At 48.5% G+C, this 15,842-nt stretch overlaps 1 protein-coding gene across 1 annotated transcript in view; it reads right to left on the bottom strand.

Moving 5' to 3' along the window:
• Window positions 1-5,958: 5,958 nt before the first annotated feature.
• The window catches only part of RGSL1 (regulator of G protein signaling like 1), a 33,228-nt gene continuing 23,344 nt past the window's right edge, over window positions 5,959-15,842 (bottom strand). Inside the window, exons 16-23 of the mRNA XM_073358106.1 lie at window positions 15,380-15,509; window positions 14,211-14,391; window positions 12,307-12,445; window positions 11,463-11,587; window positions 11,168-11,280; window positions 7,470-7,565; window positions 7,076-7,139; window positions 5,959-5,995 (exon numbers count right to left, since the gene is read on the bottom strand). Of these exons, the coding sequence (XP_073214207.1) occupies window positions 5,959-5,995; window positions 7,076-7,139; window positions 7,470-7,565; window positions 11,168-11,280; window positions 11,463-11,587; window positions 12,307-12,445; window positions 14,211-14,391; window positions 15,380-15,509 (885 nt within the window). The remainder of the gene's footprint in view (window positions 5,996-7,075; window positions 7,140-7,469; window positions 7,566-11,167; window positions 11,281-11,462; window positions 11,588-12,306; window positions 12,446-14,210; window positions 14,392-15,379; window positions 15,510-15,842) is intronic.

The following is a 15,842-nucleotide window of genomic DNA, read 5'->3' as shown; positions in this document are numbered from 1 at the left end:
CTAGCAGAAGCAAAAAGTGGGAAAACCTACTTCTTTGATACTTCTCAATGAATTGAGATGCCCCATGTAAAATCATCCGTTCTCTATTCTAGGTTCAAGGAAATAATCCAGAACCCATCACAGTATTTTGTTGACCGGTTTCCAGATCTGACATTTTATGTCTATGAGCATTTGCGCTGTGTAGACAGAGGTTGGTGGGATTTAATTATCTATTTGGTAAATATCTCCAGTTTGGGAACTCAAATTAATCAGTTTATTTTCACAAGCATGCTCTGCCAGTGTTAATCAGAATGGAGAGAAGGCCTTCATTGGCCCCGAGGCTGATGTGTCTTTATGAAAGCTCTCAGTTCCCTGCATCATATCTTCTCTCTTCACAGTTCTGGGTGCGCTCCCCTCAAACAACTTGGGAGGCTGAACTGTGGACCTTCAGAGCTAAATGCATGGGCTGCTACAGCTGAGCTAAAGTTCTCTAGCTAGGGTTGTAACGGACTCTTATCCTCTGCAGATCAGGCATAGAACTAGTTGGTGACACCTGCCCCACAGAGGCCGGGGCGACATGAGCAAGCAATCCTGGCCTCGCTATAGAGTAGCTCTCATGTAGCCAGGCCACGGGGTGTTGGGAACTTGTTGTTCACTCCTGTGTGAGGTCTGTTTACAACAAAGGTCTAAGCCAGTGGTTCTCAAACTTCAGCAACCCAAGGATCCCCATTTTGATTTAAAAATTTTCAGGGACCCCCAACCCCCCATGCTCAGCCCTTGCCCCACCCCTTCTCTGAGGCTCCACCCCCACTCACTCCATCCCCCCTTTCCTCCCTTGCTCGCTCTCACCCCACCCTCACTCACTTTCACCAGGCTGGGGCAGGGGTTTGGGGTCCAGGAGGTGGTGTGGGCTCTGGAAGGAAGTTTGGTTGTGGGAGGGGGTGAGCAGTACGGGAAGAAGTTTGGGTGCAGGAGGGGGTGCGGGCTCTGGGAAGGAGTTTGGGTGCAGGAGGGGATGCAGGCTTTCGGAGGGAGTTTGAGTTCTGGCTCCCGGCTGGGGCAGGGGGTTGAGGTGTGGGAGGGAGTGATGGGTGCAGCACTTACCTCGGGCGGCTCCCACCTGGCACATCTCTCTGGCAACGGCTCTAGGCGAGGGCAGGACAGGGGGTCTCCGCACGCTGCCCCTGCCTGCAGGCACCGCCCCCGCAGCTCCCATTGATTCACAGATATTAAGGTTAGAAGGGAACATTATGATCATCTAGTCTGACCTCCTGCACAATGCAGGTGACAGAATCTAACTCACCCACTCCTGCGATAAACCTCTCACCTATGTCTGAGCTATTGAAGTCCTCAAATCATGGTTTAAAGACTTCAAGGGGCAGAGAATCCTCCAGCAAGTGACCCGTGCCCCATGCTACAGAGGAAGGCGAAAACCCCCCAGGGCCTCTTCCAATCTGCCCTGGAGGAAAATTCCTTCCTGACCCCAAATATGAACCCTGAGCATGTGGGCAAGATTCACCAGCCAGATACCCAGGAAAGAATTCTCTGTAGTAACTCAGATCCCACCCCATCTAACATCCCATCACAGGCCATTGGGCCTATTTACCATGAATAGTTAAAGATCAATTAATTGCCAAAATCATGTTATCCCATCATACCATCTCTTCCATAAACTTATTGAGTTTAATCTTGAAGCCAGATAGGTCTTTTGCCCCCACTGCTTCCCTTGGAAGGCTATTCCAGAACTTCACTCCTCTGATGGTTAGAAACCTTGGTCTAATTTCAAGTCTAAACTTCCCGATGGCCAGTTTATATCCATTTGTTCTTGTGTCCATATTGGTACCGAGCTTAAATAATTCCTCTCCCTCTCCAGTATTTATCCCTCTGATATATTTATAGAGAGCAATCATATCTTCCCCTCAACTTTCTTTTGGTTAGGCTAAACAAGCCAAGCTCTTTGAGTCTCCCTTCATAAGACAGGTTTTCTGTTCCTCAGATCATCCTAGTAGCCCTTCTCTGTACCTGTTCCAGTTTAAATTCATCCTTCTTAAACATGGGAGACCAGAACTGCACACAGTATTGCAAGTGAGGTCTTACCAGTGCCTTGTATAACGGTACTAACACCTCCTTGTCTCTACTGGAAATACCTCGCCTGATGCATCCCAAGACCACATTAGCTTTTTTCACGGCCATATCACATTGGCAGCTCATAGTCATCCTGTGGTGACATCCTCCTCGCATTGGTGTACAGATATCTTAATTTTTGCTGTTTGGCCTCGCTTACATTCTTTACCTGATTAGGCACGGTCATTCTACAGCCAGTATGACCTATTAGACTGGTATCCACACTGCCCTTCCTCCTTATGTCCATTCTCCTACCCACGACTGTATCCTTTTTTACTTTGTTTTCTTCCCTCTTAATGCTAAAATCCAGCGTGGAGATTACCTGGATATCTCCCAACCATCTCCCCCAAATTCCTAGTTTAAAGCTCTCTTAATCAGTTGTGCCAGCCTCCATCCTAGAAGTCTATTTCCTTCCCTACTCAGATGAAGTCCATCCCGAGAGAACTGTCCTCTGTCCATGAATGCCTCCCAGTGGCCATACATCCCAAAGCCCTCCTTATAGCACCACTGCCTGAGCCATCTGTTGATAGTCATAATCTTGTCATACCTTTGTTGCCCTTCTCTAGGAACAGGCAGAATCCCACTGAAGATCACCTGAGCCTCTATTTCCTTAAGCGTCTTCCCCAGCCTGGCATAGTCTCCGTTGATACGTTCCAGTGAGAATCTACCGGTATCATTTGTTCCCACATGAAGGATAATTAGTGGATTCTTTCCTGCTCCCTTTAGGATCCTTTTCAACCTCAGGTCTACATCCCGTGTCTTAGTACCTGGAAGACAGCACACCCTTCTATTCTCTGGATCAGCTCTGGTTACAGGCCTGTCTATTCTTCTCAGTAAGGAGTCCCCGGTCATGTAGACCTGCCTTTTCCTGGTGACGGTACTATTCTCCAGTCTATCCCCTGTTCCCTCTGGCTGCAAGTTCTTTCCATTCCTATTCTCCCTTGTAATCCTTTTCAACACATCCTGTATCCTCCTGAGGCTCATATTTGGTGTAGTCTCCATTGACTCTTCCCCTTTTCCTATAGGACTAGCCGCTCTTCTCTTCTTCCTTGCCCTTCCACCTTCAGTGACCACCTGCTGAGCCCCTTCTTCATTTTCCAACTCTGCAAACCTATTCTTGAACTCTATTTCTCCTTCACTAGCCATCTTTTCCTCTGCCTGGTTTTCTTAGTCACATGCTTCCACTGTCCACTTTCCTCACCCAGCAGTCTCCCCTCAGAATTCTTCAGTTCTGCTTCCATCTGCAAGTCTGAGCTTTTCCCTTCAGCTGCCTTATGTCTTTGCTCCATAATCCACTCAAACTCCCTCCTAAACTCAACCAGAGTCTCCACCTGCATCTCCAATCCTCAGATCTTTTCCTCCATCAGCTCTATCAGATGGCATTTCATGCAGACAAAAAACTCTTACCAGGTACCCCCTCCAGGATCATGTACATACCGCAGCTTCCACATCCAGCCATCTTCATTGTGTCTTCCATGACATGGGTCACTCCCACTGCTGCCTCTGTATCTGTCATAGTCTTCCCTCCTAAATCCTGTTAATCTGGGAAACACAAACCACTCCAAAACCCACCACCCACAGCAAAAACAAACCCCAAACATGCACCACAAGACAAACTCCCCTTTCAAACTCACACTGAAACTCCCCTGTTTACAGCTCTGTTTGCTGGCTCCTGTGCTGCTGGCTGGCTACCTTTATAGGACCCCTAGTCAGAGAAGCCCCGCCCCCTAATCAGGGCTCAGCTTCTCTCCCAGCACAAAGCCCCTACAAGCCTCTACACATACAGATACAAAACCAAATACAAATACCTTCTCCTCCAACAGAACTCCCACTGAAACTCCCCTGTTTACAGCTCTGTTTGCTGGCTCCTGGGAGCTGCGGAGTCAGCGCTGGGCAGCGCTCGGCGCGGGGGCAGCATGCGGAGACTCCCTTGGCTCCCCCCAGGGGCCGCAGAGACATTGCCGGCTGCTTCTGGAAACCAAGGTCTCTGCTCCTCCCCCTCCCTCCCACTGCCACCTTCACGCTGGGGGGGAAACAGTTGTCTGGTCTATGCTAACAGGGTGTAAATGCCCCAGGGCCAGAAGTTCTCTAGCATGTCCAAAGAGGGGATGAGAGTGAGAACAGGAGATGGATTCAGAGGCTCATATGGTGTGTTCAGAGTGTGAAGGGACAGGAATTCATTGTGGAGGTTGCTCTGCTAGTTTTATTTCGACGAAGACAGAAGGGTACTAGGAACAGATCAAGGAAACAGAACCTTTTATTCTCTGCACTTGTTAGCATCTGAGCAGAAAGTTTCTCTGTGCATGTGCATGTTTCTTGAAACTCAGAACTTTTTTCCCATTGCAGCATCCGCTAATAACATCGGAGCACTAGGCTTCCCGCTGTCTCTGTGGAGGGGAAAAACACTTTACATCACACGCTGCAATGACCTCTGGGAAATTAACAAGCGAGAAGGATAGTGGGGGGACGGATACAGCTCCCTTAGGCCTTGTTTACACTGGGGATTTCGGCCAGCACAGTAGCTGCACTAGGCAGGCAAAGAGGCTTTAAACTACAGTTAGGTTAGCAACGATGAAGCTTGCCCAGGCTTCAAGGAGTCACAAGCTCTCCCAGTGCAAATTGTAGCTTGTAGAGCTTTTGCCTGCCCGCACTAGGGGTTTGCACTGGTGCAGCTACCTTAGTGGCTAGCCACTGGTGGCTGTAACAGGGGCATATCCCCAGGGTAGACAATGACTTACAGAGAAATCAGATTTTCCTGCAATGTTGCTTCAAAGGCACAGAGGCGGCCCGCTTACTTTGTGTGAGTTGTTGGAACAACTCCCTCTGAGAACTGAGACAAGAGCATTGCACCCGGGGAATCAATACACCCAAGCAGCAAACCTACTAATTATTATTTATTGGTGTTACGGAAGTGCCTACTAGCCCCAGTCATGGACCACGGCTCTAGGAGCTGGACAAACAGAACAAAAAGACAGCCCCGGCCCCAAAGAGCTTAGAATCTCAAGATGAGACAACAGGTGGAGACGGACAGACAGGGAGGTACAAGGAAACAATGAGACAACTTGTCTAAATAGACTAGACAGCTCCAGATTGCGGGAAGGGATCTAACACACAAGCGGAGTGATCAGCAGGATGGCAGCAAACGTCATGTTCATTCCACAACTATTTTAGGCCGGGGTGAGGAGTGGCTTTACTTAGTTAGGGGATCAGCCAAATGGAAAGGGAGGTGAAGGGGACAGGGCAGGGGAGGAGAGGCTAAGAGGGGCAGGTGTGGACTGAAGGTGAGGTGAAGATACTGTGAGGAGGGAGAGGGAGGGTTTGAGCAAACAGACAGCCAGCCAGTCAGGGCAGGGCAGAGCAAGTCAGAACCAGCTACAGTTTTCACTGCGATGTCTAGAGGTCCCAGCTTTGGCTGTGCTTGCCCCCCTGGCTGGAGTTTCTGGCTGGCTGCTCTCTGCTATTGTCCCCCAAGTGGAGGGGTAAGCAGGCCCTGCCATCCTAGTGCCTAGGCCTAGCTACCTACCTCCCGGTGACCTTTCTTTCTTTCTTTTTTTTGCTTCCACTTATTTGTTTATGGGGGAAGGGGCCAGTGATTAAAGAACATTATTGAAGGCGGAAGATGCCATCATTGTCCACAGCCAAGGACTATGAGGACAGGGTGTTGTGCAACCCATAGGTCTGCCAAAGCACCTAATGCCTGAACTGTCACAACCCCTGATATTCTAGTCCAGACCTCCCACCACGGCCTTGCTAGTGCACCTCAGTCCTGACCTGCAGCACTGCTGTGTCTTCAGAGCCAGCCTCCGGGTGGAGAGGGACAGTTGCTCTCACTCAAACAGTGAAAGCGGGGATGGATTAGGATGGCTTTTTAGAAGCATCTTGAAGCTGTTGCCTGAAGGAAAAAGAGCAAGAACGTCAGGCAGTGCCAATTCAAGATGGGTGGGGGACAGGAGGGCACCCACCCTCTATTATACAAATGCACTGGAATTGCAACAAAGCTGAGAAGCCAACAATCCCACCCTAGTGAGTTTTGGTTTGTATGACACAAATGTTGTCATGGATACAGTCATTTCCTCAAAAGCAGAACAAGTTTCAACATATCCCACCACTCCCTCCTGGCCCTGGTCCTTGGTCCATGAGCATGTCTCCATACATGTTATTTGTCAGCCCATCCCAACTCTATCTAGACTTAGTCCTACTTTCTACTTTATCCTCTGGAGTTAGAGTTCAGAATGGTCCAAGGGCTCTTAACCAGAAGCAGTGAAATGAAAAGCCTGACTATCAGAGAAGCTATCCCAATGGCGAGGTCTCTTGGACTGGGTATAATCTCCCAAACTCTCTCCGTTGGACCGTTTGGAACAGAACTGGACAAAGCACTGGAGAGTATACAGTCTATTGGAGTCCCTCTATGCTCCCATCGCTGCAGGATCAGAGTGCCTTCCAAGGATTTAGTCTCACAATGCCTGAGGGAGGGAAGTGTTGTTATCCCCACTTTACAGATGGCAAAATGAGGCACACAGAGAGTAGTTAATTCACTGAGAGTCTGTGGCAGAGCCAGGAACAGAAGCAGGATCCCCTGATTCCCAGTCCAGTGCTTTAATCGCAAGATTATTCTAACAATCCCCTTCTGTTCCCCACATTGATGAATTAGATGGATGCTGTGGTGGGCACCGTTAGACAAATGTTAGGTACTGAAAACCACATCAAATAATCTAATCTAATGCTCATTCTGTGCCATCTGTGCAGGGGCAGAGAGGGGCATAAAGTAAGTTACCCCCTTATTCTGTATTCATCTTCAGCTGGGGTTACTTTCCCCACTCTTAATTGTGCCTGGGGTAGGCTGGGGGGACAGGGCGCTGGTACTGCCCATACAACTTGTACTCAGCTTGGGAAGCAAGTGATTCCCATCTCATGCTGGGCATTCACACTGGGTCTGGATGGAAGGAGATGAGGTTTCCCAGTCATTACCTACCCTATCTGTTGGGTCACGCAGATGCCAGATGGGGGCTTTTTCCAGTTGAGGCTTCCAGACGATGCTGAGACAAAACCCAAGAGAACTTTCCGTCATGTATTGAAAATCACCCTGCAGGTCCCCTCCACACAAGCAACCAGCAGCATTCTAACATCTAAGCATCTTTTTTCCTGGGCAGATAGGAAGGTGAACTCAAGAGAAAGAGCATTCCTAACTTCTCCTCGGGGTAAAGAGATCAGCAGGGGGACATGATGCTCCCAAGGTGGCCTGACAGCATTTACGCAGGTGGGCACAGGAATAACTAGAGACAGGAGAGTCTGATTTCCCAGGCTCCTTCCTCATCACTTGGCACTCGGTTCCCAGGTCAGAGAACCTTAGGGGCAAAGTTACTTACACTTTTGCTCTGTAGAAGAATCCACTTCCTCCCGAGGCTGAGGTAGCAGCAGCTGGATCCCCTTGAGCAGCGTGAACCTAATGATTGGATGGTCCTCTATTGAAAGAGGAGGCAAAACAATACACCACCGTAACTTCTCCAGCATTGGGATCCTCCTCTAATGCATGTCCAACAGATCCCCCTTCCTCTGCTCTATCACCCAGCTGCTCCCACACAAATTCGCAGGCCTCTTCGGCTCCTTTCATCTGGATTGGCAGACAGGGTTGAGGGGGACTGGAGAGAGAGATTGCATCCCTCTCCCTATCCCATATTAAATGACTGGGTTGTGACATAGACACGTATCCTTGGGCAAGAGGGGGAAGGAAGCGGCTCAGGGTAATCCAACAAGCATCTCATTTGATGTTGTTGTAGCCTATTCTCTTTGAACATCAGGCACAGACAATGAAGCCAGATGAGAGGACGAATGAATAACAGAGGGAACCACCTCCTGCCCTAGGTTCTGCTGCAGCAGTGGTGATCAACAGGGGTAGGAGCTACTGACTGTCGCATGCATGGCACAGGTCTTGAAGGACAGAATATGGGGCCTTGTGTTTAGTCGGATGTTGTTCAAGGTGGTTTGTTTGGTTGTGTGAATGGAGAGGGAAAGAGGAAGGTGGTACATGGAGCCACAAAGACATACAGCTTTACACACAGCCACACGGTTTAACACATTGCCACACATGCCCAGCCACATCCATAGTCCGATATATACATGGAGCCAGCCAGCTGGTGTATGTACAAGAACAGCATGTTTATTCTACAAATTGTAGGATGAAGCACTATCTTCATCTTCATGTGGCAGATGTCATTTGAATTTCTCCCTCCCTGAATGAGAGATTTGAAGTTCTGAATTATATATGTTTTTCAAGCTTTCCTAAAGAAGGTCCTTCACCACATCCTCAAAGGCTACAATCCCAGGTGAGACATCACTTTGAGTACCAGAAGCTGCCCAGTCCTCTGCTGATGACAAAATAAGGCACAAGTGGAGCAACAGTGACACCATGTGGCCAGGTGGAAGAAAAACTCAAGTCTCTTCCTTGGGAATATCCCAGAAAGAGAGGCACCCCAGGGGAGTGGGGTTGGGAAGAGAAATGAATTTAAAATATGTACATGCTGTGATGCATTGCTCTGCTCAGCCACTTCTCCGCAGTGATTGTAATCCCAGAAATAAACTAAGGTAAATAAAGGTGCTTTTGTGTGATCAATATATATTTAGGGTTTTTTTCCTAGTAATTTTAGAGTTCTTTTTTTAAAAACTATTTAACCCATCCTGTCAGTAATCTCACTAGGCAAAGCTTTTACTTTAGGGCATGATCATGATCAGCAAGGTATCTTAGCAAAAGTCAGCAGAAACAGTTCAGTTTGCAAGTCGAAACAAGATTTTTCTGACTGCCTAAAATACAGTTTTATCCTGGGTTTGGAAATCCAGCTGGGTACTTTCCCCTCATCATACAATGACACCAGCAATACAGATTCCGCCATCAGAGATTGGCTGGCAAGTGTGTGGATGACATGAAGCAGAAGAGAATCTGCTTTGCTCTCCCACCACTATCTCAGCTTTGCAGTGCGGACACTGGTAATACCTACAGATGATTCTTCTCATTTAATGGGCAGCTCTAGAAACTGACCCAAATACAGCGAATAGCTATAATACGCAGGTCAGAGTTATTTATGCACCATCCTCTGCTGGATCTAGTGAGGATGTTAGCCTGTTAAAGGCCTTAGCTACAGAGTCTGGATTCTGCTAGGGGCCCCAGTCCTGCAAGGAGCTTTGTGCAAGCACAGGGGTCTGGCCAGTTGGCACTCCTTGCTGGATTATGGCCATGATGGGACGGAACAAAGTGCCATTTCAACAGATTCCATTTGCTGTCCAGTCCAGAGCAACACTTGAATACTGGGATAACGACTGGTCATATCTCAAAGCGTCATGGTTTTTAACAGGAACTCTGGTGCCTGGGTGTGGACAGCATGGAACAGAAATAGTTAATGACTGTAATAATTTGCATGTACTGCATATAGCTCTCTCCATAAAGCTCTTTATGAAGATTTGTTTACCCTCCCAAACAGCCCTGTCAGGTAGATACCCTAAGTCTTTTTATGTGCAATTGAAATTTTGACTGATATCTGGCTGAGAATAATCATGTGATGAATCAAATTTTGTCTGACTCCTTGGAAGGTCAATAATCCTGACTTTGGGACTAGAGCCATGATGTGTTAAGGAGCTGGTCTCGGAAGCCTTAAACATTCCACAAACAAATAAGGAAAGGAGATTGTTGTGGTTACACATAGTAACTTCCACTTTGAGTGAAAATAACATTTATTGTTCCTTGGGATAAATATTGAGTTCTGTTTGGCCTTGGTCAATACATCTTGATATGCATCTCAACAGACATCAATGGGCTTGATTCAACACTCAGATCAATAGCGCCACATAAAACTGCTGTAACAAAATAGAGAATCAAGGCTCCAGATCTTAATTTTATATGCAGGGAAACCGAGGCACAGCAGTTACATGACTTGACCAAGGTCATTCAATGATGTAGTAGAGAGAACAGAACCTTAGACTCCTGACTCTCAGTTTTCCATTCTAACTATTAAAGAAAATAAAACTCCCTCTTTTCATAAAAAATTGACTATTTTGATTAAAAGTGGTAAGTCAATTAGAAAATTGCCACATGAATACTCAGTGAGGAATCCAAGCTGTCAGAGGGAGTGACAACCACTTTAGTGCTAATGTCTTAGTATTATTTCATAGCTTGGTTCTTAAAGGAGCTGGTACTAAGTGCCAGGCTGAGAAGTGAAAATTGTCCCTGATCCCTAGGAGAATGTACTCTATACCAGTCACTCCACTTCACACCTGAACTCTAGTGAGTATCACCCCCAAACCCTTACTGCAGTTTCTCTGCATTCTAAGTGATCAGTTCAGCCCTGGTGCAATGCCACTGATGTCAGCGAAGTTACATGAGAGATGAATCACTCCTCAATCTGCTTTCATCTCCGAACCTATCTGGGAGCAAATTCGCAAACCAGAATTAATTTGGTTTAATTTCTGTTTTGAAGGGTTGAATATTTTTTGGGACGTGGTATAAGGAATCTAGTGTGTTTAGTGTGGAGAAAGTGCATCTGATGGATATGACCCTGATTTGACTTTCTGTATTCAGCAGCAGATGTACAGTTACGGGACTTACCACTGAGGGATTTTCATGAGCTATCAGGAGGGAATGAAGGGAGAGGCCTTAGTTGTTTTGAGACCATCATGTTTGAAAAGGATCCCCAACATAAGAAGATAGGAATTGACAGATCAATATTAATCCATGAATTCATATCTTCTGCTTCAGTTACAGTATCTATATCATTACCTGATGTTTCACAAAAAAACTCCCCTAGACAATTGTTCAGCCCTTTACCTGGAGGAAGATTCCTTCCTGACCTGATCCAGTTTACACCATGAAAGCTGCCTGATCTATGCAAATGCTCACCAAATGAAGGTACTTTAATATCAATAATAATACTTTGCCTCTCATACAGAACCCACTGGTGAGCCACTACTTGAGGCATTAGAGGATGGGCAAGGCTGAGAGGACTAATGTGCAGCATACGGGACATGGCGAACACATCAGAGAAAGAGAGAGGATGAGGAAGAGGCAGTCTCAGCTTACCCCCACTGAAGATACTGGATGTCCTAGGTGATGTCTTAGCAGGGAATGGAGAGAGAGATTTTTTTATCTTCGGATACCTGCGGAAGGACTTCATTGACTTCCAGTTACAGTATCTGTAGGGGAAATGCTAACGTTAAGGACAGACAGCAAATCAAGTCTAACACGTTTGAGGAATACGGCCAGCGGTAATGTCCCATTCGGACTCACATTTTCTTTGGAAGGAGGTAAGGCGAGAAAATGCCCGACACCCACCTCTGCACCCCACTCGCCCAGCCCTAAAGAGAGGGATTTTTACCTTTTCCAGAAGTGTATCAGAACTGGGAAGACATTGAGCAAGGCCACGTGATAGAGGCTGCGATCCAGGACCCCTCTGGAAGTTAAATTCCGGATTAAATCTTTCTGGCCGTCAGAAATGTTCACCTGGTCACAGAACAGAGACCACTTCATAAATAGGGCTTGAGACACGGGTGGCATCCCTACTGGATCCCAGAGAGAAACACCCCTAGTAACTCCACCCCGCCCTCACACCTTCCAGGATTCTGCATTCCACTTATAGAGCCCTGGTCACAGTTCAAAGGTCTCCAAGCAGGGTTTCGGTTTATTTCCTGGCTAACTAGCCAAAATCCAAAGAAATCCCCTTTCTGCCCCTTCCCTCACCATGCTTTTAAAAGGGATTTTAAAAGAAAGGTGGTTAAAACAGCAGTGTGCCATGGGGAGGTGCACCGTAACGGGGAGGGAGAGTATGAATGATCTCTAGTGACTACAGACTGAAAGGCTCTTCTCTATTGACTGTAAAGCCAGCCACTGTGTCTCAGCCCTGACCAGAGGGGCCCATGTCTAGATGGTCGTTCAGTTACCACGCCCACTCACTCACACTCTCTGGATTACCAATTAGCGTCAGTTGTGAGAGTGGTTTTGGTAACGATGGACACTCTCCATTAGGACCTGGATTGAAGCTAATAACTTACTTTACACAATGCCAAAGTTATCAGAACTGCAGTATGTTCAGCTGGAACAGATTGAAACCTGGGTCCCATTAGTAATTCCCTGAGCCAGACACCCCCAAGCTCTCAGGCAATGATTTGCAGGCCCCAGGCCTCCCTGGCAGTGAGCATGCAGGGCATGTTACAGCGTCCTACCCGCAGTTTAGGAGGGACTTCGGAATTCAGGAAGAGTTTGGCGATCGTGGCCACTTTGGTCTTAAGAAAGGCGACATCCCTCTCGGTGTACATCCCCCAGGCTGCAAGCACTGCGGCCGAATCAGCCAGGTGACAAAACCTGCCAGGACAAATGGAAAGGGATGTCTAAGAGAGAAGGTATGGGCGTGGCTGTCTACTCAGACTATGATACAACATGTGGCTTTTAGCTGAGATTTTCTAAGCCACGTAGGGGATTTAGATGCCCACTTCCCACTAACATTCACCCCCTGCCCTGTGGCACATGCCTTCCTCCAAAGAGAGTGTGACAGGGTGTATACGCCACACTGGTATAGAAAAGGCTAATTGGACCCAGAGAGTCATGAATACACCCAATTGCACCTGGAGGATGGGCCAGGTCCAATTAAAGATAAAGCCCAGTTGGGGAGGAGCTGGGAGTTACAACGAGCTGCAGTGAGAAGCTGCAGTGAGAAGGTAAGAACTCTGCAGTCCCTCTCTGGTCAATAGAGAGGCCTGTGGGCCAAGGGCAGGATTTCAGGGCAGTAGAGGAAAGAGGAAACCCAGGGGTGGAGGTGGGGGAGTAGGCCTTGGGGATCCTCTCCTGACACGGGAACACTGGAACAGGCCAGGAGAGAGACTGGGAAGACAGAGGGGTGGAGCAGTCCCTCCAAGGGGAGCTCTGACAAAGAGGAACAGGACTACCAGGGGGAGAGAAACTGAGAAGTATCGCTCACCACAAGAAATGGAAAGAACTCTACAGAGCCCAGAAACGGGCAGCAGGAAGTCCAAGATAGGAAGCACTCAAATGAGGAGTCTGGGGGAGTAGACCTTGTCTGCTTCCACAGGGTCCCTGGATTGGAACCCAGAGAAGAGGGAGGGCCTGGGTTCCCATCCTGGCCACTGAGGAAGGTGGCATGATACCTCCATACAAAGAGTAAGGACTCTGGGAAACCTGGAGACAAGGGATGTAAAGACCACTGGGCCTAGAGTCAGGACTGGAGACCTGACCTAAGGACATCAGGCTGGTGTTTGCAGGACTTTCTGCTACCCCAGAAGGGGTGGGACTGGATGTGGCCTGGCCAGAGGGTTGAGTCACTGGAAGAGGCAGACCTCCACTAGGCTGGAACAGCTGTCCCGCAGCAGGTGCCAGACCAGAGCCTGCTACACCACACCTGGCCAGTGGTGAGTCACTCAATGACAGAGGTGGGTGGGGGATACTTTCATGGGGCAACTACACCTCAGCAGAGGGATTGTCTTGTGCTTCCCACTCCTCCCATTGGCCATCATGACATCCCTGTGTCAAGCTCCAGCAGGAAAATACCGAATGTCAAACCAGGAGCAGCAACCAGTAGTGTGTAACTAGCCCACTCTCTGCAGGCCACCAGCGGTGCATGGGTCACAGTTAAGCTAACAAAATGCAGACACAGGTAGCATGGCTTGACTTGTCTGCCTTCCCCCTAACAACCTCCTGCCCTGAAGAAACGCAGCTTGTGTCACTGCCATTCGTGTGGTGGCTGGGAGGTTGAAAGTGAGCATTCTTCAGTGTTCTGTTACTGCTGCTCCCTGATCACCCAACAGGTGTCGCTGCAGAGCACTCAGCAACAGGTACTCGTTCACACCAAGACTCCCTTCTGGCTTGTGGAAAGGGGGCTTCTTTGTGCAAAGGAACAGGCCTTTGGGTCTAGTCTCTTTGCCCAGGGAGCAGAGTACAGTGCCTCCCAGCACCACATCACTGCAGTGTAAGCAACAGATCAGCTGAGTGTCCAGCAGACCAGTGTGCGGTGCCGCTCTGTCTGAGCCAGCCCATCAGGCCAGGGATTTTATCGCTGCAAGGCAGGAAAAATCCAAAGGTATTTGAAACAAACGGACGGGGTGGGCATGCTTACTTCTCAATCTCCAGGTAAAAACTGAGGTCGTTGACCAGGAAGTTGATGGAAATGTGCCGCTGGTTAAAGAGCCGGCGCTTCACCTGTATCACCTCCACATCCTCTCCCACGCTGGCAGCCGGCATGGACTGGCGGGGGCTAGACATGGCGATGTTACTGCGCACGGAGCTACTGGGCAAGTCTGAGTGAGGACAAGGGAAGACCTGAGCAACTCATCTCCCTCAAGCTCCTGCAACCCAGATGTTGGGTAAATTGATAGACAGTGTGAGCATGAGACAAAGACATGACAGGGCCAGCACTAATGGGTTTGAGCCACACCTCATTTCAGGCCCATGTGTGTGTCTCTATCAATTTACCCAGTCCCCCGACAATGTAATCTTGTACCCTCACCCCCACCTAAAGTGCTCTACTCTTCTGTCTACAGTTTGCTGCTGGTGTCTCTGGCCCTGTAATCCTCAAGCTGTACATTTCCCCCAGTACACACAGGGCTCATCCGGAGCCCTTATAGTTCACATTACTCTCTAATCCCCGTACCTCTCCTGCCCCTCAGCACTACTCTAAATCACAGGGAAAGAACTTACATAGTGCTACACCCTAAACCATCACATGGAGAAAATACTCACAGCTGAAGCCAGGTACTAAGTCACTGCACAGACTTACTGAACATAAAGGAAGCAGCTGGTGGGTGCTGTCTTCAGATGAGTTGAAAATGTAAGGTGTAGGGAACTTCCAGGGGGGCTATGCAGTATAATTACTGCTTTAAACATTTTGGACCTGATTTTTCATTATAGTGCCCAATGGGTGCCTAAAGTAGGCTGCCCATCTCCTCACACGGGTGCTCAAATAGCACGAGCTGAATAAAACGCCACTTTGAGTGGCCAGCTGCAGAGCTGCCTGCCCAGGTTAGCAAATGGGATTTCCCCCTCTCCAGTGGCTAACTTCCTGCTGGGTGGAGCAGATTCTTGCTATGGAGAGAACAACACAGCTGCTTCACTCCCTCTGAGCCAGCTGGTATCCTGGCCTCTTATATGCCTCCAACAGAGAACCCTCTGGTAAGAAAATGACAGCAGGGGACAAGCTGCCAGGTTTCTGCTATTGCCTCCCCTAAAGTCTGCTCACCCCAGGAGACAACAATGGTAGGCAGGAGAATGAGCGGGATCTGGACATACTTTCTTTTTGATTTACGAGCTCTCTCCGGAGAAAGTCCTCAAAGTCTTTGCGGGATTTCCAATTGTTCATCTCCCTCCTGAACTTGCAGATGCTCCTGATGAAAGCCTGGAGCACGAACCACACTCTCTTCTGTGGGCAAAGTGCATGGAGAGAGTAAGCCTATGTACAGCACTGGGAGGGGAAGCAAGGCAGGGAACGGAGGCAGTAAATAACTTTGGGCCTGATGGGAATGCCTTCAGTCTAATTATCCTGATTATTCCCTGGGAATCTGTGCCCAGGCAGACCTGCCACTCTGAACTAATGCACCAAAATGCATCCTCACATTAAGTGGAATTACTGACCCCACTGAGCCACAGTCATTGCTTTTGAATGTCACTGGGCTTCAGTCAGAACCCTAGGGGATGCTGACGCTAAATGAATTTCCTGATGAAAGTCAGTAGGGCTCTGCATGGGCACAGGGGT

This window comes from Lepidochelys kempii, chromosome 8 (genome assembly GCF_965140265.1).
Source record: "Lepidochelys kempii isolate rLepKem1 chromosome 8, rLepKem1.hap2, whole genome shotgun sequence".
Taxonomy (NCBI): domain Eukaryota; kingdom Metazoa; phylum Chordata; order Testudines; family Cheloniidae; genus Lepidochelys; species Lepidochelys kempii.
This window is presented reverse-complemented; position numbering and strand designations above follow the sequence as displayed.